The sequence below is a fragment of the Ochotona princeps genome, chromosome 21 (assembly GCF_030435755.1).
Source record: "Ochotona princeps isolate mOchPri1 chromosome 21, mOchPri1.hap1, whole genome shotgun sequence".
NCBI lineage: Eukaryota > Metazoa > Chordata > Mammalia > Lagomorpha > Ochotonidae > Ochotona > Ochotona princeps.
In genome coordinates, this window is record NC_080852.1 from 25,264,743 (window position 1) to 25,287,745 (window position 23,003).

General features: G+C 45.1%; 1 protein-coding gene across 2 annotated transcripts in view; it reads right to left on the reverse strand.

The window, feature by feature from the left end:
- The window catches only part of RAD54L2 (RAD54 like 2), an 85,332-nt gene that overhangs the window by 42,190 nt on the left and 20,139 nt on the right, over nucleotides 1-23,003 (reverse strand). For both annotated transcript variants that reach the window (XM_058678578.1, XM_058678577.1), the window contains exon 2: nucleotides 804-1,001. In XM_058678578.1, coding sequence (XP_058534561.1) covers nucleotides 804-945 — 142 coding nt within the window. In that variant the 5' untranslated portion in view covers nucleotides 946-1,001. The remainder of the gene's footprint in view (nucleotides 1-803; nucleotides 1,002-23,003) is intronic.

A 23,003-nucleotide genomic window follows, 5' to 3' on the forward strand; every position in this document is an offset into this window, starting at 1 on the left:
TCCTGGCTCCTGGCTCCTGGCTTTGGCTTGGCCCAACCTGGTCAATGTGGATATCTGTAAGGTGGGCCAGAAGGACAGAAGTTCCCTCTGCTTCTCTCTCCTTCCCTTTTCTCCCTCTCTCACTCTCATATAAACAAAAATTATTCTTAAAAACTAAGAAATCAAAATTAATAATAAAAAAAAAAGCCCAATGTCATTTGGAGAAGTTGGGAACAAAGTAAGCTGAGCAAACCAAATAGGAGTCTTGAGGCAACCTACCAGCTATGGAGACATAGTCACTTCCCAATAGGAGCAGTTTATAGTCACACGTAGCCAGGAGGAAGAGCAATAATGTGTAAGATGCAGTAAACTCTCTAAGATTGTGGATGTGAGATATTCTACCAGGACAATTCCCTCAGAACAGGGCCAGATATAATTTCAGAAAACTCAAAAGACTAATCATTTACCCCACCCCTGCCAGAAGGTCCCAACCCCCAGGTTGCAAAGCTGTTAACACAGAGATCCTACCATTGATTCTTCCATGACTGGGGCAACCCTGCTCCATTCTCAGGCCTCTGGACGAGAGCCTAGACATCTGTAAGAAAAGAGCTAAATTCTAAAGATTCTTCCATTCCTAAAACAAGGTTTATGGGGAGAAACAACAACCCATTTTCTAGGATTCAGCATGAGTTCATTGTTGCTAAGACTGTCGTCTGTGTCTTCTGACTGTGTACCTACAAAATTTAAGTGAAAACATCATACTCTCTCAACAAAAATTCCACCAGAGGAAAGGACAGGACCTTGCCGCTCATAGAGCCACTCACCATCCAGCAGGTCTTCCTCGTCATCCCTATCGTGCTCTTCTGCTGCCACCTCCTCCTCCTCCTCCTCCTCCTCTTCCGCATCCTCCAGCTCCACGTCCGGGTCCAGGTCTGGATCGCTCCCTGAGGCGGATTCGTCTGACATGGCTCCCAGAGGTCCTCAGTGGGCATTACCAACTCATGGTCCACTGTAGGGGTCTCCTAGGAGCAGAAGAGGCAACAGAATCACTGAGAGCTTCCTTTAGAAACACAAATATTTCAAGATGCAGAAGTTGAATCCCCTGGAGCTTTTCTAACAAGGAAAGCTAACCATATCCAATCTCAGCCTTCCCTATGAGCATACTGCTTTGAGGTTCTGTCCTGAGACAGATTCGACTCAGCTCAAGCTTCCCATGGCTGTTTTGACAAGAAAAGATCCTAAAGTAACAACAATTAAGTTATATTTCTCATAATTCCCATTTGCTCATTCTTTCCTGCAACAACTGCTTTCTAGGCATCACCTCTCCTTACCTATCTGTGTATGTACAGACAATCACAGGTGCTGCTTAGGCTTTGATGACACAGGAGGAAGAAAAACATCACAGAGGGACTGCTAGCATCTAGTATTTGCCAAAAGGAATTGATCTCTTCAAAGGGGTTCTAACTAAGCAGAGGCCAGAAGGAAGCAAGGTGGCATATAACATCTAGAGGGAACGTGCTCCAGGTAGAGTGAGCACCAAAGGCATGGCCCTGCAGTGGCAGTGAATGGGAATATGCAGACAGTAAGAAATGGGTCTTCACCACAGCAGGGCAGGGTCTGACCTTTTAGTACTATAAAGAGATCATTTATTTTCCAATCACCTGCATGAAAGGCTTCCAGTAGACTGCAGGCTCTTTACCACAGTCACTCCTCCCAAGCTAGTGAGAATCTCAAAATACCTCTTCAACCATGACTGCTTTCTGCTTTCAAGTTCTTTTCTGCCCCTTCCCAGTTCCAGTCCTACTTCTCCCCAAGAAGGCTTTGCAAACTGCCCCAAACCTCAGGAATAAGTTTCCCTCTTCTGAACATTAGTATCATATTGATCATACCAGGTATCTTCACCAAAAGCTTCAAATGGGCTACACTGCAAAGTGGTTTGCGTTTAGTCTCACCTCCCAACTTATCCTGAAGCTAGCAGCATGTCTATCCAGATTACTGATTCACTGACATTCACTTTTTATCTGTGAAATTTACTATGTCTAACATGTGCCAGACAGTGAGCATATGCTTGCCTGCTTCTGTCTCTTTCTGATAACTTTACCTTAATGATAAAGTCACTTCTTGTATGTGTTGGGGAGAGCAAAAATATGGTCAGTTAGGCAGCTCTTTAAAAACTAACTCTTAAAAAAAATTAACTTTGACAAAAAAAGGCAGATTTACAGAGAGAAGGAAAACAGAGAAAAAGATCTTCCATCTGCTGATTCACTCCCCAAGTGGCCATAAAGGCCAAAGCTGAGCCAATCTGAAGCCAGGAGCTTCTTCCAGGTCTCCCACATGGTCGCAGGAACCCAAAGCTTTGGCCCATCCTCTACTGCTTTCCAAGGCCATAAGTAGGGAGCTAGATGGAAAGTGGAGCAGCCAGGACATGAACCAGCACCCATATGGGGTACTGGCGCTTGGAGGTGGAATACTAACCAATCAAGACACCATGCCGGACCCATATGGGTTTAGATCTTCACTACTTGGGCCCAGCATGAGAGCTAACTGTTGATCTTCCTCTTGCAAGTACTGGGTGCAGGGTCCCAAGGCTTTGCGCCGTCCTCTACTGTTTTCCTAGGCCACATGCAGGGAAGTGGATATGAAGCGGAATAGCCGGAACACAAACTGGCACCCATATTGGATCCTGACACATGCAAGGCAAGGATTTAGCCATTGGGCGCAAAACAATATAATTAATGCTGAACAAACAGATTCCAAATTTCTGTAACAGTTACTAGACTGTGTCTTCGGTTCATTTAGCATGTGTTAGAAAGCAAGTAGTAAAACAATTAGAATTTTGGCAGTTTCGGAAGCAAAATTTATTACTCAACATGTAGTGAAATACACTGGAAATGAAGAGGATAACTCATCACAACTACCCTCTGTTTGAAAGTCAATGCTCAGCATAATCAGCATAATCTCGATTCCATCCTAAATTGTCTGAGATAAAAGTGTTTTCCTTGTAGTATCCCCGATTATAGAGTGGCTTTCAGAATAAAAAAAAAATTTCAAGGTTTTTATTTATTTTTATTGGAAAGTCAGATATACAGAGAGGAGGAGACAGAGAGAAAGATTCACTCCCCAAGCAGTCTCAACAGCTGGAGCTGAACCAATCTGAAGCCAGGAACCAGGAGCCTCTTCAAGGTCTCCCATGCAGGTCAGGGTCCCAAGGCTTTGCACCATCCTCTGCTGCTTTCCCAGGCCAAAAGCAAGGAGCTGGATGGAAAGTGGAGCTGCTGGGATTAGAACCGGTGCCCAAATGGGGTCCTGGCGCATGCAAGGTGAGGACCTTAACCACCATGCTATTGTGCCAGGCCCGTTCCTGTTTACTTCTAAGTAGTGCCATTCATCACCAAAAAATTTCTTTCCAAACTGAGTCAGACACTCAGGTTGCCTCAAGGTAAACCTTAATTAAAAATTTTACTGTGGGGCCCCATGTGGTAACCTAGCGGCGCCGGGATCCCATTTGGGCACTGGTTCTAATCCCAGCAGCTCCGCTTCCCATCCAACTCCTTGCTTGTGGCCTGGGAAAGCAGTCGAGGACGGCCCAAGGCCTTGGAACCCTGCACCCACATGGGAGACCTGGAAGACGCTCTAGGTGCCTGGCTTCGGATTGGCACTGCTCCAGCCATTGCAGCTGCTTGGGGAGTGAATCTTCCTTTCTGTCTCTCCTCCTCTCTGTATATCTGCCTTTCCAATAAAAATATATATTTTTAAAGATTTATTAATTTTTATTGGGAAGTCAGATATACAGAGAGGAGAGAGAGAGGAAGATCTTCCATCTGTTGATTCCCCAAAGGGCCACAACAACTGGAGCTGAGCCAATCCAAAGCCAGGAGCCAGGAGCTTTTTCCAGGTCTCCCACATGGGTACAGGGTCCCAAGGCTTTGGGCTGTTCTCGACTGCTTTCTCAGGCCACAAGCAGGGAGCTGGATGGGAAGTGGAGCTGCTGGGATTAGAACCGGCGCCCAAATGGGATCCTGGCACATTCAGGGTGAGGACTTTAACCGCTACGCTATTGCGCCAAGTTTCAAAAATACATTTTAAAAAATTACAAAAATAAAAAGAAATACTGAACATCCAGTTTGTCCCCAGTGAATCAGAGAACTCACTGGTATTGGACATCCAGTGCCACTGTGGTAAATCACAGTAAAAAGCTTCTTTTCTCAAGTTTAAAGGAAGAATCATTTTCTGACTTCCCACAAATTTAAGTAAGTTGTGGGATTTAATTCAGTGCAACAAGTACCTATACCTTGAAACAACTGAAGTCATATTTCCCACAGGTCTAAATCAGTAATTAAACGCTGCACAGGTTTGTAAGTAGAAACTATCAGGGTTCTATGTCCTTAATTTACAAAGGAACCAAATCTCTTTCAGTCGCAGTGTTTTCCACATTCCTAATGGAAAAACTTTCAGCTTAGAGGAGATGCAATGTAGAGTGGGATCCTAGGATAGATTCTGGGAGAAAAGAAAAGACTAGCTACAAAGGACAGTACAAGGGGAAAATTGACTATAGATTGGGGATTAGATAATAGTACTGCGTTAATAATGAGTTTCCTGATTTTGAGAATTAGATTATGAAAAATAATGTTATTAGTAAATACATAAAGTGAAAATAATTTTCTAAAATACTGCAAGGAAGAGAATACTTCTTCCCAGATTTAAGCACATAATGCATACAAAACTGTATTACTTACAAGCACAAATCATTATAGTGAAGCAGTAACAGGCATTCTGACCTTTCCCTTAAGACACAATGACTTAGGGTTAAAAAAGCTAATTAAGCCTCCCAGCATCCCCCTGCACAGAAGCTGTCCACTTGCTAAGGTGTGCAATTTTTTCCCTCTCCCTTCTGAGCCCAGCAGGAGTCAGAATCACCTCAGAGGCAAAAGTTTCACTTGGGCTGTCTCTGGAAGGCTCCAGGCAAGATCAATGTCATAAACAAATGGCACCCCACAAGCCTGTAGAAATTGGATTCACCAGCTCGCCCTTTCTGTGTGGATGTGGCCGGTTTTAAGTAGTCTTTTGAGGAGACTTAGGTAATTTATCTTGATGCCACATTTCACTATCACGTTATACCCAAAGTTACTCTAATTTTTGCACAGTTCTTAGATTCCTACATACACAGATACCCTATCTATTCTTCAGCACTGTAGGAAGATAGCCTAAGAGTCACACCACTTTAAAGAATCAGACCTACTCAGCTCCTGCTGAACCACATGAGGGCTGTGTCTGGGTGTGGACCAGGTATGGTTGGGCTGCAACACCCAACAGTAAGAACTGAATTGGGCATGGGCCAGTTGGGTAAAGACACTGTTCCTGCCAGAACAAGAGATGGACAAAATCAACCTGGGCCAAGGACCCACTAGTGTATGCAAGATCTGCCATGGGGAGGTGACCTGATAGATTAGCTTGGTGAATTCCTTTGTCAGAATGCAGTCCCTGCAGGTAAGTGCAAGAACCAAGGCAAGAAGCAGCCCAAACCAAGCTAAGCTACAGTACCGCCAGCATACATGTGGGTCAGGATGAGAGGGCAAGCCAGGCTGGGCCAGTTCATAATATCCACTGGCAGATCTGAGGACCAGGATGGGGTGCAGGAGGGGCTAGGTTGGGCAGCAACACCAGCCAGTTCACACTGGAGCCAGGACTAGGGGCTGGCTGGGCCACGACAGGCTGCAGCAACAATCAGCAGTAGCTGGAACTGAGGACAGGCTGGACTGAGCCAGGTTGAAGCACCCACTGGATAACGTGGAGGTGAGGCAAGCCATGCCAGTCTGGGGGTGTTGGGTGCTGAGTCCATGAGCCCCAGGTCATCTGGCCTGGGTCCATGGGCCCACCTGAGCAGTGGGTGGCAGGTCCAAGAGTCCCAGGGGCAAGAGGTCTGGTGGGGTCCGGGTTATCTAGCTTGGAGCCTTGAGCCCACCTACACATTGGGTGCCAGGTCCATGAGCCCAGGGGGTGGGCAGTCTGGCAGAGCCAGGGTTGCCTGGCTCGGACCCTTGGGCCCACCTGCAAGAACTGGTTCTCCTCAGTGGAAAAGACAGATCAGTGGAAGGCTGGCCCAAATCCACACAGAGGATATGGTAGCCCACTGGGGCCTGCAGAAGATATCTGTTACCATAGCAGAGGAAGGAGAACAGAAGATTGGACAACTACCACAGCTCAATGATGACAGCAAATATGTGGGTGAATGGAGATTCTAAGGTGGACTATGTCAGCCAATGGACATTGAAGGTGTTCCCTCATCTTTGGATCGGCAAGATTGACATTTCAGAACTATCAAAATCACCTGGGGAGAACCTTGGAGCGTACGCCACATCAGGACCCTGGGTTGATACTGGGTGGCCGTTTCCCAATCCCTGGGTACTGGAGCAGTTGAAAGGTTGGATATGGCTTGTCCCCTTATCCCTGCCCCCAACCCCCAGATATAGGAAGAAGATACAGAAAATTTGGAAACAACGATCACACCTACTTTTCCCTAACCCTTGATCCTTCCCAACCTGATCAACTATGTAAACACCACCTAAAAATTTAAAAAAAAGTCAGACTTATGTAAACTTACTCTTTAGGTCTCTGTTTTACCACTGGACATAAATAACTGAATGCAGAAGTGACATTAACAAAGATAAGTGGGGGAAGCCAGCACAGATCAATAGGTTAATCCTCCACCTTGCAACACCAGCATCCCATATGGGCAATGGTTCTAGTCCTAGCTGCTCCATTTCCAATCCAGCTCTCTCTACTTATGGCCTGGGTTCAAGTCCTTGAGACCCTGGACTCATGTTGGAGACACAAAGGAGGCTTCTGGCTCCCAGCTTCAGCTCAGCTCAGCTCAGCTCCAGTAATTGCAGGTATTTGGAGATTGAACCAGTACATGGAAGACCTATCTCTTTCTCTTTATCTGTCCATAAATTTGTCATTCAAATTAAAATAATAATAATCATCTTGGAAAAAAAAACAGGTACCAGCATGAGGGCTCAATGGTTAAATATTTGCCTTGCACACACTGGGATCCCATATGGGATATCCCACTGGGATACCAATAAGTATCCCAGCTGAACCACTTCCCATTCGGTTCCCTGCCTGTGGCCTGGAAAGGACAGTGGAGGATGGCCCAAGTCCTTGAGACCCTGCACCTGCCTGGGAGTCCCAGAGGAAGTGCTTGGCTTCAGCTTTGGATCAGCACAGCTCTGGCCACTGTGGCCATCAGGGGGATGAACCAGCAGATGGAAGATCTTTGTCTCTCCTTCTTTCCAATTTAAAAAAAAAATTAAACAGTGGAAAAAAAAAGAGTATACTTGACTTAAAGTCAGATAGCAGAGTTTTAAAAAAAGCAGCATCTTTCAAACCGATACACTTACAACTTTGGTGGGGGGGAGTATATGGAGTCTGGACAAAACCTAGGCTATAAATTGTGCAAGTAAAGAGGATCTGCAGGAAATTCCATTTCTCTAACTAGAAAATAATGGATGCTAACCCTCAGGAAGACAGGTCACTAGGCAGCAACTACAGTAAAAGCACATTCCATTACTCTTGAGACAAACAGGCTGTTTCACTGAGATAAGGCCAAACTTCATTATACTAAACAGCAGGGAGTGAGGGAGGTGGTAAAGAAACCAAAGTAATTTACACAAGGATCCTTTGTGATGAAAGCAGGGACAATAAGCAAACGCGGGAATGAGCTAAAAGCTTAAGAAGATTTTTTTTCAGATTTATTTATTATTATTACAAAGTCAGATATACAGAGAGGAGGAGAGATAGAGAGGAAGATCTTCCATTCAATGATTCACTCCCCAAGTGACTGCAATGCCTGGAGCTGCACTGATCCGAAGCCAAGAACCAGGAGCACTTCCGGGTCTACCATACGGGTGCAGTGTCCTAAGGCTTTGGGTCATTCTCTGCTTTCCCAGGCTTCGAGCAGGGAGCTGGATGGGAAGTAGAGCTGCTGGGATTAGAACCGATACTCATATGGGATTCCAACTCATTCAAGGAGAGGACTTAAGCCGCTCAGCCACTGCGTTGGGCCCCAAGAAGATATTTTAAAGAAAAGAAAAAAGAATTGACAATTATTTGGGGAAAAGAGTGATCAAAAAAAAAAGGGCAAAACAAACAAACAAAAAAAAAAAACCCAGCAATTTATTCAGTCCAAAGTCAAAGCATTCTCTGCATAGACAATGTGTCAGGCACTGTGGGACTGGTACAAATGCAACAAATGCAAACTTCAGGTTCCAGCACTGTGCAGGCTAAGTCACTACCTGTGACTCCAGTATCCCATATGAGTTCTGGTTCGAGGTCCAGCTGCTCTCTGGCTCCAGCTCCCTGTTGATGATCTGGGAAAACAGTGGAAGACGGCCCAAGCACTTGAGCCCCTGTCACCCACACAGGAGACCCAGATGGACTTTCTGGCTCCCAGTCTTGGCTATCTCAGTCCTGAAGGTTGCAGACTGTTGCAACGATCTGGACTGATCCAGCTCCCTGGTAATGTGCCTGGAAAAACAGAAGATGACCCAAACATTTAGGCCTCTGCACTTACATGGGAGACCTGGAAGAAATTTCTGGTTCCTGGCTTTGGATTAGCCCAGCTCCAACCATTGTGGCCATTTGGGGAGTAGACCAGCAGATGGAACATCTCTCTGTCTCCTTCTCTCTGTGTCATTCTGCCTTTCAAATTAAAAAAATAAATAAATCTTTTTTTGTAAATATATATTCAGGGACTGGCGCTGTGCTGCAGCACTGGCATCCCATATGCATACCAATTCAAGTACTGCCTGCTCCACTTCTGATCTAGCCCCATGCTAATGTGCCTGGAAAGCAGCAGAGGATGGCCCAAGCACTTGTGACCCTGAAACCAAATGAGAGATATGGAAAAAGTTCCATACTCTTGGCTTCTGATTGGCCCAACTTCAGCTAATGGAGTCGTTTAAGGAGTAAACCAGTGGACAGAAGATACCTCTCGGTTTTTTTTTTTCCTCCTTCTCCCTATAACTCTGTCTTTCCAACAAGTTAATTCTTTAAAAAGAAAAAACCTTCAACCAAAAAACAAACAAACAAACAAAAAAACACACCTCAGATGCAGAGCAAGAAGTGCAAGAAGCAGTAACATTATGACCTGGAAACAGAAACAATCAATAAAACATCATTTCTGGCCAACAAAGAAGCCTACATTATTTGTAAGAACACTAACACCAAATAAAATTTAATCAATATAAAATTATGTTTCTAATCAGAAATGAAAGATAGCATTATTATCCCACTAGGAAATTTACAGGGCATTTTCTTCCCTAATTAGACTATATATGCTCCGAACACATACATGGCACCCAAGGATACTCATTCATTCTACCGCAGCTAGGAGGACTAGCTGGGGTGGCCTGCTTTCTCTCAAACCAGACCAAGAATGCATCCTGTAATGAAATCTCAAAACCCTGCCTCATTAATGTTCGTTATACTAATCTACAACAGTTGGTAACCACTGTCTAAGACAATCTAATTGACTGCAAGCAGAAAGTAAAGGCGGAACACCTAGAGACAACTGCCAAATCTCAAAGGCAGAGACTCCAGGCCTGTATTTAAGAGAGGATTAATGAAGTTTCAATTTTATAGTCATTCAGTCAATAGTTCTTAAATATTCTTGTGACCTATTCTCAAATGGTCCTTCCCCCAGAGCTACTGCCAAAATAAAAATGTCCAAAAGCAGGAAGGGGAGTGAGAATGAGAAAAGGGACAGGACAGGACAAAAAGATAATCCTGCCTCCTGTTCACTAAAGCACACAGAATTAGGGGTGCAACTCATTGCTACGTAACAGTGAAGCTGAACAAAAAGCCCAGCTAAGTCAGTGGTGATAGCTGCAGAATGACAGCCTGGCCCAACATGGTAGCCTAGTTCCTAAATCCTTGCCCTGCATGCGCCAGGAGCCCATATGGGCACCAGTTCATATCCCGGCTGCTCCACTTCCCATCCAGCTCCCTCCCTGTCTGGAAAAGCAGTCAAGGATGGCCCAAGGCCTTGGAACCCTGCGCCCACGTGGGAGACCTGGAAAGAAGTTTCTGGCTCCTGGCTTCGGATTGGCGCAGCACCAGCCATTGCGGCCACTTGGGAAGTGAATCATAGGATGGAAGATCTTCCTGTCTCTCCTCCTCTCTGTACATGTGTCTTTCCAATAAAATAAAATAAATCTTTTAAAAAAATAAATAAAATAAATCTAGGAAGGAAACCAGAAAAAGAAAAAGAAGAAAAAGAAAAACAAGCTGGAGCTGAGAGCTGCCACTTGGCCAGATCAGGTAGTGAGCTGTTGAACACTCATATCATAGCAAATTCCACAATCCCATCACTTCTTACACTGAAGACAACATGAGCATCCATCGCAATTCTAACAGGAGCACATCTTCACATTCAAATGTCCCTATTTTAAAATGTCAATTCTCTTAAAGGAATTTATTTTTGCACTAGCTTTTTTTTTTTTTTTAAGATTTATTCATTTTATTACAAAGTTAGATATACACAGAGGAGGAGAGACAGAGAGGAAGATCTTCCTTCCGATGAGTCACTCCCCAAGTGAGCCGCAACGGGCCGATGCTGCGCCGATCCGAAGCTGGGAACCTGGAACCTCTTCCGGGTCTCCCACGCGGGTGCAGTGTCCCAATGCATTGGGCCGTCCTCCACTGCTTTCCCAGGCTGCAGGCAGGGAGCTGGATGGGAAGTGGAGCTGCCGGGATTAGAACCGGCGCCCATATGGGATTCCGGGGCTTTCAAGGCGAGGACTTTAGCCGCTAGGCCACACCGCCGGGCCCTGCACTAGCTTTTCTATGACCTTTTGGACAGGCCTCTACTTGGATTTTGACTTGATACTATTCAAACTGTAAATTGTGCTTTACAATAAATATAGAAATACAATTGCTTATTTTTAGCTTGGATAGTTTTTTTAAATATTATTCACATAAAGGGACCAATGCAATTTTAGAAATGTCTTAGTGTTGCTGTTATCTTGATCAATAACTACAAAATACACCCCATTTCAAATTTTAGATGTAACACAAACTAAGACTAAAACAGCGATTTTTTTTTAAATTTATTTTTATTGCAAAGTCAGATATACAGAGAGGAGAGACAGAGAGGAAGATCTTCCATCCTATGATTCACTCCCCAAGTGACCGCAACGGCCGGTGCTGTGCCGATCCAAAGCCGGGAACCAGGAACCTTTTTCGGGTCTCCCACGCGGGTGCAGGATCCCAAAGCTTTGGGCCATCCTCGGCTGCTTTCCCAGGCCACAGGCAGGGAGCTGGATGGGAAGCGGAGCAGCCGCGATTAGAACCGGCGCCCATATGGGATCCCGGTGTGTTCAAGGCGAGGACTTTAGCTGCTAGGCCACTGTGCCAGGCCCAAAAGAGCCATTTTCATAGCTTCCCTATTGATTTCACTTTTGCAACAAAAGCCTATAAAATTATTATCTGCAAAAGAAATTTTGAAAATAGGAATAAATGCTGAAAGGGAGTATATAAGAATCATACAGACACTCTGCCCTCAAACCTGAGAGGGCCTCCCTAAGAGGCCATTGAATTTGACTGGACAAGTGGGATGCTGGACTCTGTATGGTGTGAGTTTTTAATTAGGGAGTCTCGGTGGAACTTGGGCTGTGGTTATGCATCAAGGTGGGGGGACTCACCATGGGGGAGGGGTTTGGGGTGAAGGGGGGAGAATCCCAGTACCTATGAAATTGTGTCATGTAATACACTGTAATTAATGAATAAATGAATAGAAAAAAAAAAAAGAATCATACAGACAGAGCAGCATCAAACAAAAGATTCCAAATCAAGAACTCTAAAACTAGGGCCTGGCATGGTAGCCTAGTGGCTGAAGTCCTCGCCTTGCACGTTCCAGGATACCATATGGGTGCTGGTTTGTGCCCTGGGGGCTCACTTTCCATCCTGCTCCCTGCTTGTGGCCTGAGAAAGCAATCAAGGACGGCCCAAAGCCTTGGGACTCTTCACCCACATGGGAGACCTGGAATAAGCTCTTGGTCCTGGCTTTGTATCAGCTTGGCTCAGGCCATTGCAGCTACTTGGGGAGTGAATCAGCGGACAGAAGATCTTCCTGTCTCTCCTCCTCTCTGTGTATCTTTCTATGAAAATAAATAAATAAACAAATAAATGTGAGCTCTACATAAAGCTAGGATCTTGAAGAGCTGCACTCTCATGAAACAGTGTACTAGACAAAAATCTGTTCACTAACAGGAGACAATATAAAGTTGTGTTACAACCTGTGGAAGGAGGGAAAACAGACATTCAATAGCAGCCTGCAACCATCAGTGTGCCCTCAACCAGTGCAAGATTTAAATGCATACTTTCCTGCACCATCCAAGAAATTAACCAAAACTAAAGTGGTTTCAGGGAAATGATATACCTTTGGGTGTATAGCAACAGTAGCAACAACAACAAAAAAACCCTATTAAACAAACATCAAACCAAGCACCCTCCTCCACAAGCTCCCTACACACACTTACATAGCCTACAGATGGGCTTTGCGACACATGAGGGATTAAATTAGCTAATCAAATAGAACAAAGAGTTAACAGGCTTAGACTCTTTAAACATGACAACAGGACTACTAGATTAGTGGAGATAAACTACAAACAGCTAATTAGAAACAATACAGAGGGTCCCTTGGTGTGGCCTAGCAGTTAAAGTCCTCGCCTTGAATACTCCAGGATCCCAAATGGGTGCCAGCTCTAATCCTGGTGGTCCCGCTTCTCATTCAACTCCCTGCTTGTGGTCTGGGATAGCAGTCGAGGATGGCCCAAAGCCTTGGGACCCTGACCTCAGTGGGAGGCCCAGAAGCAGTTCCTGGCTCCTGGCTTCACCTTGGCTCAGCTCCAGCCGTCGTGGCCGTTGGGGAGTAAACAAACCATCAGAGAGAAGATCTTCTCTGTCTCTCCTCCTCTCTGTATACCTGCCTTTCCACTAAAAATTAAAAAATATTTAAAAAAATAAAAGAAGAAGAAGAGGGTAACAAATGAGAGCCAAGGAAAACCTGATCATCCTAACTCAAGATTACATTTTTCTCCAACACAGAAAATCCACAGACAAACCTAGCAATACAAGCCAACTCAGTGAGGTGTCTGGATAAAAGAGCAATACACAAAATGAGCTTTCTTTATACAGCTAGTATCTTATTTAGAAAACATAATTTTTAAAAAGTATTATTTATAATAACTATAAATATACAGTATATTACACTCATTTCTGGCAATTCATATACAGCTTCCCAAAACATTTGACAACTAGTAATTAGATGGAATGAAAGCTTTCTTTGTTCTAAGCTCCACACACTTATTTCAGGAGCCAAATACTCTACATGTCATCAATAAAATGGAAAGAAATAAGCCTCCTTCGTTTGGACTTGCAGAAAGCAATCAAATACATGATCCTGAAAAGAAAAGCTGCTTTTGTTATAGTTGTAAAATAAGTGGTTAAACATTATTGTTAAATATTAAAGCAACCATTTGTTACCAATAAGGTACATGATTATAAACAGAACAAAATGACTTCAACAGACACACACATAATAGCAGAAAAAATTTTTTTCTTATTTTCTATTTACTTGAGAGAGACAGAATTCCCATCCATGGGTTCATTCCCAAATTCCAAAAATTCCCAAATTCCAACAGGGACCAGGACTGAACGAGGCCAAGTCCAGGTTTCTTGCATGAATGGGCAGGAATCCAACTCCTTGAGCCTACACCAGTGCTCTCCACAGTCTACATCAGCAGCAGGAAGTGAGAGTCAGGGTTTATAGCAGATATTAAGCCTAGATACCCAGTATGTGAATATATTAACCACTAGGCTAATCACACACTCATTTTTGTTTTTCTTTAAAGATTTTTTTTTTTATTGGAAAATCAGAGTTATAGAGAGAAGCAGAGACAGAAAGCTCTTCCATCCGTTCTGGTTCATTCTCCAACTGGCTACAACAGCTAGAGCTGAGCCAATCCAAAGCCAGGAGCCTGGTGCCTCTTCCATGACTCCTATACAGATGCAGTGTCCCAAGGCTTTGGACCATCCTCTGCTGCTTTCCCAGGCCACAAGCAGGAAGCTGGATGGGAAGTGGAGTAGCTGGGACACAAACCGGTGCCCATATGGGATCCTGGTGCATACAAGGTGAAGACTTTGGCCGCTAGGCTACTGCACTGGGCCCAAGCCAAATTTTTAAAGTTGCAGTTTTTCTATTTACAAAATCATCTCCTGACCCCAGTGGTAGCCTAGTTGCTACAGTCCTTGCCTTGCATGTGCAGGGATCTCCTATGGGAACTAGTTCATATCCCGGATGCTCTACTTCCCTTCCAGCTCCCTGTTTGTGGCTTGGAAAGCAGTAGAGAATGGCTGAAAGCCATGGGACTCTGGACCCATGTGAGACCAAGAGAGAGCTCCAGTCTCCTGGCTTCGAATCGGCTTAGTTCCAGCCATTGTGGCCACTTGGAGAGTGAGCCAATGGACAGAGGATCTTTCTCTCTGTATCTCCTTGTCTCTGTAAATCTGACTTTCCAATAAAAATAAATATTTCTTTAAAAAAATCATCTCCCTACCAGCCATTCCAAATGGAAGCAAGCATCACGGGTGGCAGTTTTACTGCTGCTGGTCCCTTCTTTGCTGTCTACCTTGTTTTGGCAGATACCCTTCACTTGTGGGTTTCCTGGCCTTATCAGATCTTATCAACAGCCTCAAACATTTCAGAAGGCTAAAATCTACACCAAGATAAAGATTCCACAGCCAACAAACTTAACACCCAGAAAAGCCTATCAGTAACTATCAATTCTTCACTTCGCTTTCCAACAAAAGTCTCCTTCTAAGCTTAACAGGAAGTTACATATTGTAAAAAGGTGTATGGCCCGACCTAATGGCGCAAGGGTTAAATTCTCACCTTGCAAGTGCCAAGACCTCATATGAGCACCAGTTCATGTCCCGGCTGCTCCATTTCCCATCCAGCTCCCTGCTTGTGGCATAAGATAGCAGTAGAGTACAGCCCAAAGCCTTGGGACCCTGCACCAACACGGGAGACCTGGGGAAGGATCCTGGCTCCGTATCAGCCCAGCTCCAGCCATTGCAGCCACTTGGGTAGTAAACCAGCAGATAGAAGATCTTTCTCTCTGTCCCTCCTTATCTCTGTAAATCTGATCTTTCTAATAAAAATAAATATTAAAAAAAAGAAAACATTTAGAAAAAGCCAAACATGGAGCTGGACTGCAGCACCTATTGTTGTGTAAGACAGCCAAATGAGAGATGCAGCACGGACTGTGCTAGTCTGTTATACATACCAGCATGTGCCAAGAATCAGGGTTAGGGGTGGGGCTAGTGGAAATTATCAGGAGTCACTCCAACTAGGTTGCAGTTCCTGCTGGTGTGCATGAAGACCAAGTGTGTGGTGGGCAGGATTAGGCTGAGCTGCAGCATCCATTGGTTTGCATATGTGATGGAACTGGAGACATAACTGACCAGGCAACTGCAACCAGCAGTGGGTGTGCAGGCTGATGCAGATGATGGACTGAACTGGACCCCACACTGGCTGGCACATAAAGGAGTCAGGCCTGGGGTCACGTCAGGTAAGGTTTCTTTGGGAACCTTGTCCAACAGTACCGCTGGATTCAAAACTCCAACCGCCGGGAAAATCACAGGATCTATGGTCTGACCTTGCAACGCATGTATCAGAACTGGGTCTCCTCAGCTGCAGAAGATGGTGGCATGCCCAGATGCACATGGGGGACACAATAGCCAGCTTATTGAAGCCTGCAGAAGATGTCTAGTACCACAGCAGAAGATGGAGGGCAGACCAAATTGAACAACTCTCCTGAGCAAGCTTTGACAGCAAGTATCTCTATGGTGGGTCATGTGAAGCAATGGACCTTGGAAAGATTTCCTCAACTTTGGAGCAATGAAATCAGGAGCATCTCAGAACTATCAAAACCACCTAACCAGTACCCTTAGAACGTGCTCCACAATGGAGACCCTAGGATAACATCAAGTAGCCAGACCCCATCCCCAGATATTGATGCAGTTAGGTTGCTGGGAGCAACTCTCCCCTCCCTATCCTGAAATACAGAAAGAAAAAAAAAAAAAAAAAAAAAAACTGGAGCAACTGTCTCATCCACTTTCCCCCATTCCTTGACCCTTCCCACTGTAATCAAAGGTCCACCTGGGCATATATCCTTCTCAACTATGTGAACAACATCAAAAATTAAAATTTTAAAAAAGAATAAAGAGAAAGCCAAGCATGTTTAGGAAGTAAGACGAACATTAGTGAACGCAAAAGGGATGGCCATATGTGGAGACAAGCTGATATTCTACCTCATTGTAAGTAATCCTCTCACCCTTGAGTCCTTTCCAGAGAGGCAATGTTCATTTTCTTCCAATTTAATGATCAATAAAACTCAAAAACTACACTAGCAAATCCTTCAGAATTTTGAAAAAAAGGAGGGTGGCCAAGCATACTGGCTCAATTGGCTAGTCTTTTCCTTGTAAGCACCAAGATCCCAAGTGAAGTGGGTGCCAGCTCGTGTCCTAGATGCTCCACTTCCTATCCAGCTTGTGGCCTGGGAAAGCAGTGGAGGATGGCCCAAAGCCTCGGGCTACTGCACCCATGTGGGAGACCCCGGGAAAAAGCTCCTGGCTCCAGATCAGCTTCACTCCAGCTGTTGTCGTCACTTGGGGAGTGAATCAGCGGATGGAAGATCTTTCTCTCTGTATCTCCTCCTCTCTGTAAATCTGCCTTCCCAATAAAAATAAATCTTTGAAAAAAGAAAAGAAAGAAAAAAAGGAAGGAAGGGAGCAACGGAGGAGAGAGAAAGGAAAGGAGGAAAGAAGAGGAAGAGGAAAGAAGAGTATTGTATCACTACATTTTAACTACATTCTAATTGCTGATTTCTAATTAACACTGGGTGGAATGGTGGGGTCGGGTGGGGTGAGGTCATGGCATGCAAACCAGAAGGTTCTTTCACTCTCTGCACACTTTCTGCATCCAGATTTCAAAGAGGCTCAGGGATCAGCCTGTTCCCTGTAGCTTCAGAGAAAGGGTGGGAGCAAATACTAGAAAAGATCTAAGACTTGATGAAATCACTGTCATCCAAGGATGCAGTCTCGTAGAGTACGACTTAAACATCCAACTGCAAAAAGCACAAGAATGATTCTACAAAAATGATTCTAATACAACACAGATGCTAATATGGCAAACTTCAGGTTCTCAGCAAGAAGCTCACCTCCTTCAGGTCAGAAATGGATCTCTGCCTACTTTAAGTTGTTTAAACAAACAGCACACTATTGTGGAAGTTTAGAATGTCATATCTGCAAACATTCTGGGGACACATGGGGTCACATGAAGTGAAAAACATCGAGAAGAATAAGGTCCTTAGTGAGTTTTGAAAACATGGATGAAGTTAGGTAATACTGAGGTGGTATTCAAAGAGTGGGGCAAGAGGCAAACATACTATGAATGACTACGAGTGACTGAGACGGGATTCCAAGATAGGGAACTACATGAACAATGACTCAGAGCAGAAAAAGCAGCATGTTTAAGGAAATCCAAGAAGTTTTTTATCCTAAGTAGGAAGTATGAGAGAAGAAAAGGGAATAAGCCAGGAGGAGCAGCAAAGCCAAGAACATGGAACATCGCCCACCTGCTAAGGAGACTGATTCTACCCTACAAGGAAGAGCAGCACAACAGGTGCAGCTCTGTCTCATTTAAAGATCATCCTGGGCCCGGCAGCGTGGCCTAGTGCCTAAAGTCCTCGCCTTGAACGCCCCGGGATCCCATATGGGCACTGGTTCTAATCCCGGCTGCTCCACTTCCCATCCAGCTCCCTGCTTGTGGCCTGGGAAAGCAGTGGAGGACGGCCCAATGCATTGGGACACTGCACCCGCGTGGGAGACCCGGAAGAGGTTCCAGGTTCCCAGCTTCGGATCGGCGCAGCATCGGCCCGTTGCGGCTCACTTGGGGAGTGACTCATCGGACGGAAGCTCTTCCTCTCTGTCTCTCCTCCTCTCTGTATATCTGGCTGTAATAAAATGAATAAATTTTTAAAAAAGAAAAGATCATTCTGTGGCTTTAAAGCACTGTGCATGCAGTTCCACTATACAAAGAAATCCCAGCTCATTTTGACATGAGATCTCAGGCATGTTACTTAATCTCTCTAGACCACAGTTTCCTTCATTGTAGAGTGGAGGTATCCCCCACATTCAGAGTTTCTTAAGAGGATCTAATAGCAAACGACTACAAAGGTAATTCACACTGTGAAGATATCTGACTCAATGTTTACCACATTGAAAACATTCAAAACTGATGAAGAAAAATTTTCAGGAAGAAATGTGCAAGACAGAACAAGAGGAGATAAAAACAGAAGCCCAGTTAAAAAGCCAGGGGAGAGGGCCCGGCACAGTGGCCTAGTGGCTGAAATCCTCGCCTTGCACGCACCGGGATTCCATAGGGGCGCCAGTTCATATCCTGGAGGCCTCACTTCCCATCCAGCTCCCTGCCTGTGGCCTGGGAAAGCAGTTGAGGATGGCCCAAAGCTTTGGGACCCTGAACCCACATGGGAGACCTGGAAGAGGTTCCTGGTTCCCGGCTTCGGATCAGCGCAGCACCGGCCGTTGCGGTCACTTGGGGAGTGAATCATAGGATGGAAGATCTTCCTCTGTCTCTCCTCCTCTCTGTATATCTGCCTTTCCAATAAAAATAAATAAATCTTACAAAAAAAAAAACCCAAAAACAGTAGGGCGCATAAACCCTAAAGTGAGGTCACAGGTCCAGGGCCTGTGTTTTGGGAAACATGCAAGCAGCTGGTGTGAAAAATGGCACTCTCAGGGGCACAAGCATCCTGAGAGACAGAGGGTGCTTGGTTCAAGTGAGGCCATGGGAACTGCCTACAAACAAAACATTACATTTTTCTGACTGCCCACCAACATTGACGGGGCCTCCTTAAGACAGTAAATACAGCCAGGAAAGAAAATTTATACAGGGTCAGTGGCACAGAGAGGCCAAGGAGTCAAAAACTGAGGAAGGACAACACTAAAGATGAGCACCATGACCAACCAGCATCCGGACTAAGCCAGAAAATGTACAGACATGGGGTGCAAGACCGTGCTACTAGAAAACGCAGTAAGGGCCCGACGCAATAGCTTAGTCACTAAAGTCCTCGCCTTGCATGTGCCAGGAACCCATATGGGCACCGGTTCTAATCCCAGCTGCTCCACTTCCCATCCAGCTCCCTGTTTGCGGCCTGGGAAAGCAGTCAAGCATGGCCCAACACCTTGGGACCCTGCACCCATCTGGGAGATCTGGAAGAGGCTTCTGGCTTCAGATTGGCTCAGCTCTGACCACTGTGGCTACTTGGGAAGTGAACCAGCAGAGGGAAAATCTATGTCTCTCTCCTTCTCTCTGTAAATCTGAGTTTCCAACAAACATAAATAAACCTTTTTCAAAATGCAATGAATAGTATAATCTCCTGCCAGAATCACATCCAAAATATTCTTTCACAAACTTCCACTTTCTACTCCAATTTCTATACATCACATTACAACAACCCTGACTCTAGCATGGGCCGTAAGTATTAAACCATCCCCACCCGATTCTGGGTTTTTCTCTTGACCAGCGAGTTCACAATGTAGATAACTCCCCCATCCAGCTGGACCAGATTTACGAAGCTGAGTGCACAGAGCAGACAATGCTCCTTGTGTGACCTTTCTTTCTCTGTGCCAGAGCCAGGAATAAGGGTACTGTCACCCCCAAACTGAAGCCCTAACAATATCCCACAAAAACGTTAAAAGGACTCAAAAACTGCTAAGTCCCAGCGGCTCATCTTTGCGAACTTGTACTCATAAGCAAGCCACATCTCTTGCTTGCATTTGCATCCTCCTGTGTAAAATGGGGTTATCTGCTTCACGGAGCTTTTAGGAGAATGAAGTGAAGTACATTTATATGAAGTGTATTATCAGACATGTGCAAAGTACACAAATACACTTATCCTAGTAAAGCTAGCATGCTTCACTGCTGCCTAACATTTCAGTTGATGTTGAAAACCATACAGCAAGTGTTAACACTTCCAATGTGCCCATGATGTCTGAAATGTTCCATATTCTTCTTGTTTCTCACTTACACCAACTTCTTTCTCAACAGCTCATTCTGTTGCAGCCATTTAATGAGTAAACCAGCAGATGGAAGGTTTCTGTCTTGCCTTCCGTCTTCTGTAACTGTGCCTTTCAACTACATAAAATATAAATCCTAAAAAGAAGACAATGTCAGTATCAGTACAATATTAGATCAAGTTGAGAACTCATACAGATAAACGCAGTGAACAGTCTCTGAATCTAAATTCCTGAATAAAGTTTGGCCAAATAATCCCTCCTCCATATAGACATACTGTGTCCAACGAAGTTTTCAAAAGGCCCAGCACCCAATGAATCCTAACCCATTACTCATTCATTCCTAGGCAGGTGGGAACAGAAGATGGTCCCAACCTGATCTGTCTCTTCATACACCAGGAAGAAGTGCTCAGAGCAGGAAGCAGCCAATGGAAATCTAGATGATATCAATGATAACTGTCTTATTTTGCCCCAAAGAAAACATAAAAAAAAAAAAAAAAAAGGCAAGGCGCTGGATCAGTAGCTGAGCAGCTGAGACTCAAACCACCACCCAAAAGGGATGCCGATGTTGCAGGCAGAGGTTTTACTTCACCATACCACAGCAAGTCCTCCCTTCCCCAACCCCAAACCCAGGAAACGTTTTCAAGACCCAAAAAGAGCAATTTTGAGCCCCAAATCTCAAAGATGAACATATCAGGGCTGGCATCATGGTGCAGTGAGCCAAGTATCAGCCTGTGGTGTTGGTTGGCCTCCAAAATGAGTGCCAGCTCATGTTGCGGCTGTTCCACTTCCTATCCAGCTCCCTGCTTGTGGCCTGGGAAAGCAGTGGAAGAGGGTGCAAGTGCTTGGGATCCTGCACTCTTGTGGGAGACCTGGAAGAAGCTCCTAGCCTTGGACGGGTTCAGCTGCAGCTGTTGTGGCTATCTGGGGAGTGAACCAGCAGACAGAAGATCTCCCTCTCTCTTGTCTCCCTTTCTCTCTCTGTAAATCTGCCTTTCAAATACAAATAAATCTTTAAGAAAAAAAAAAAGCTTGAACATATCAAATCAGCAACTCATTTCCACAACATAGCTGCCTTTAGCAACCTGCAAACACAAAGCCAGAAGCTGGGATAATGTGCAGCCATGATCATGAAGCTCCCACCAGCACCACGTAGTATAATTTCTCATCATTGATTTGTTCACTCAACAAACATTTGCCAAGTTGCTACTCTGCACCAGAAATGGTTAGGTGCTGGTATATAAAGATAAATGAGAGGAGGTTCTACCTTCAAGTAGGTCACAACTAGGCAAAGGAAATGAAGAATATCAAAACTCAACAACATGATAAGAGCTTGTGCAAACTGTGATGCCACAAAGAGGGTCATTCAGTTGAACCTTGAGGAAATTGAGGAAGACTTTAATTTAGAGAAGCTGCTGAATGAACGACTGGTTCAAGTCTTAAAGTTGGGAGGAATGTTAGCAGAAGGAATGGCCTGAACTCATGGGGACTTTCAAGGACTTCACTATCACTGAGCCTCAGGTGCCGTAGGAGAAGCTAGAACACACTGGGACCCCAGGTCCCCACATCCCAGGTGCTCCAGATGCGCCCAGGTCACAGATGTCCATGTGAGACGCTGAAGCAGACATGCCAGCCTCCTTCTGTCCATGAGATTCTGAGGCCAGAGGAATACTACTTACTCTTAACTGGAATGAAAGACCACCCTGAGCAAAGAGGGGGATTTGATTAGGACAAGACCAGAAGTGATGCAGGGGCGTGATACCAAATCACTTCTGGCTGCTAATTCTTTTTCTCTTGAAAGTTAGTAGAAGTTTCCCAGCCCCTCAACCTCCCATCGCCCTCACAGGGAAAAAATAAAACTAAACAATTCTATAACAAAAGTGGTGAACCTTCTGTTCACCAAAGCATATCTGAACAGAAGTGTGAATTCTACCGAAGTGGCCTTCACTAGAGAAAGCAGACATCTTTCTCTAGTCTTGGAGCCTTCCAGGCAAGAAGACTGGCCTGGCACAGTAGCCTAGTGGCTTAAAATTCTCGTTTTGCACACACCAGGATCCCATATGGGCACTGGTTACAATCCCGGCAGCCCCACTTCCCATCCAGCTCCCTGCTTGCGACCAGGGGAGGCAATCAAGGACAGCCCAAAGTCTTCGGACCCTGCATCCATGTGGGAGAGCCGCAAGAGGCTCCAGGCTCCTGGCTTCGGATCAGCTCAGCTCCAGCCATTGCAGCAGCTTGGGGAATGAATCAATGGATGGAAGATCTTCCCCTCTGTCTCTTCTACCTGTAATATCTGACTTTCTAATAAAAATAAAATAAATCTTTAGGAAAAAAAAAAAGAACTGAAGCCAACTGTCTGATGCTGGCAGAAGCCAGCTGGAAAAAGTTCCTGCTCAGGGACCACAGGGACAAAATGCTGCCTGCTATTCTCCAATGATCTGCCAACAGGAATGCCCACTGTTCCCAAACAAGGACATGCCGAACAGTTACCTCTTGGTGTCTCCATAGAAACTGCCAGGGAAAACCTGCCAGTACCAAGAACGACCTTGTACTTTACAGGATGGACTCCGGCTCAACAGTCCCCTCACCTGAATGCCATCAGATGACAACTGCCTGCCTGATCAGATAAGGAAACTGAATCTCTTGTCCCTAAATGGCACCCAGCCACACTCCCACCACCAATACTACTGCTATTGCAAGACACACCAACTGCCAACTTAGCCAGCACTGAGCACCTAAGGCACTCAAGAACTCCCCATCTCATCACACCCACAAAGGTTGGCCCCATTTTATGGATGGGAAAATAAAATAAGATCAAAGTTTACAGTTTACCCAGAGCCAAAAAGTCAGCAAGAGGTAAAGGC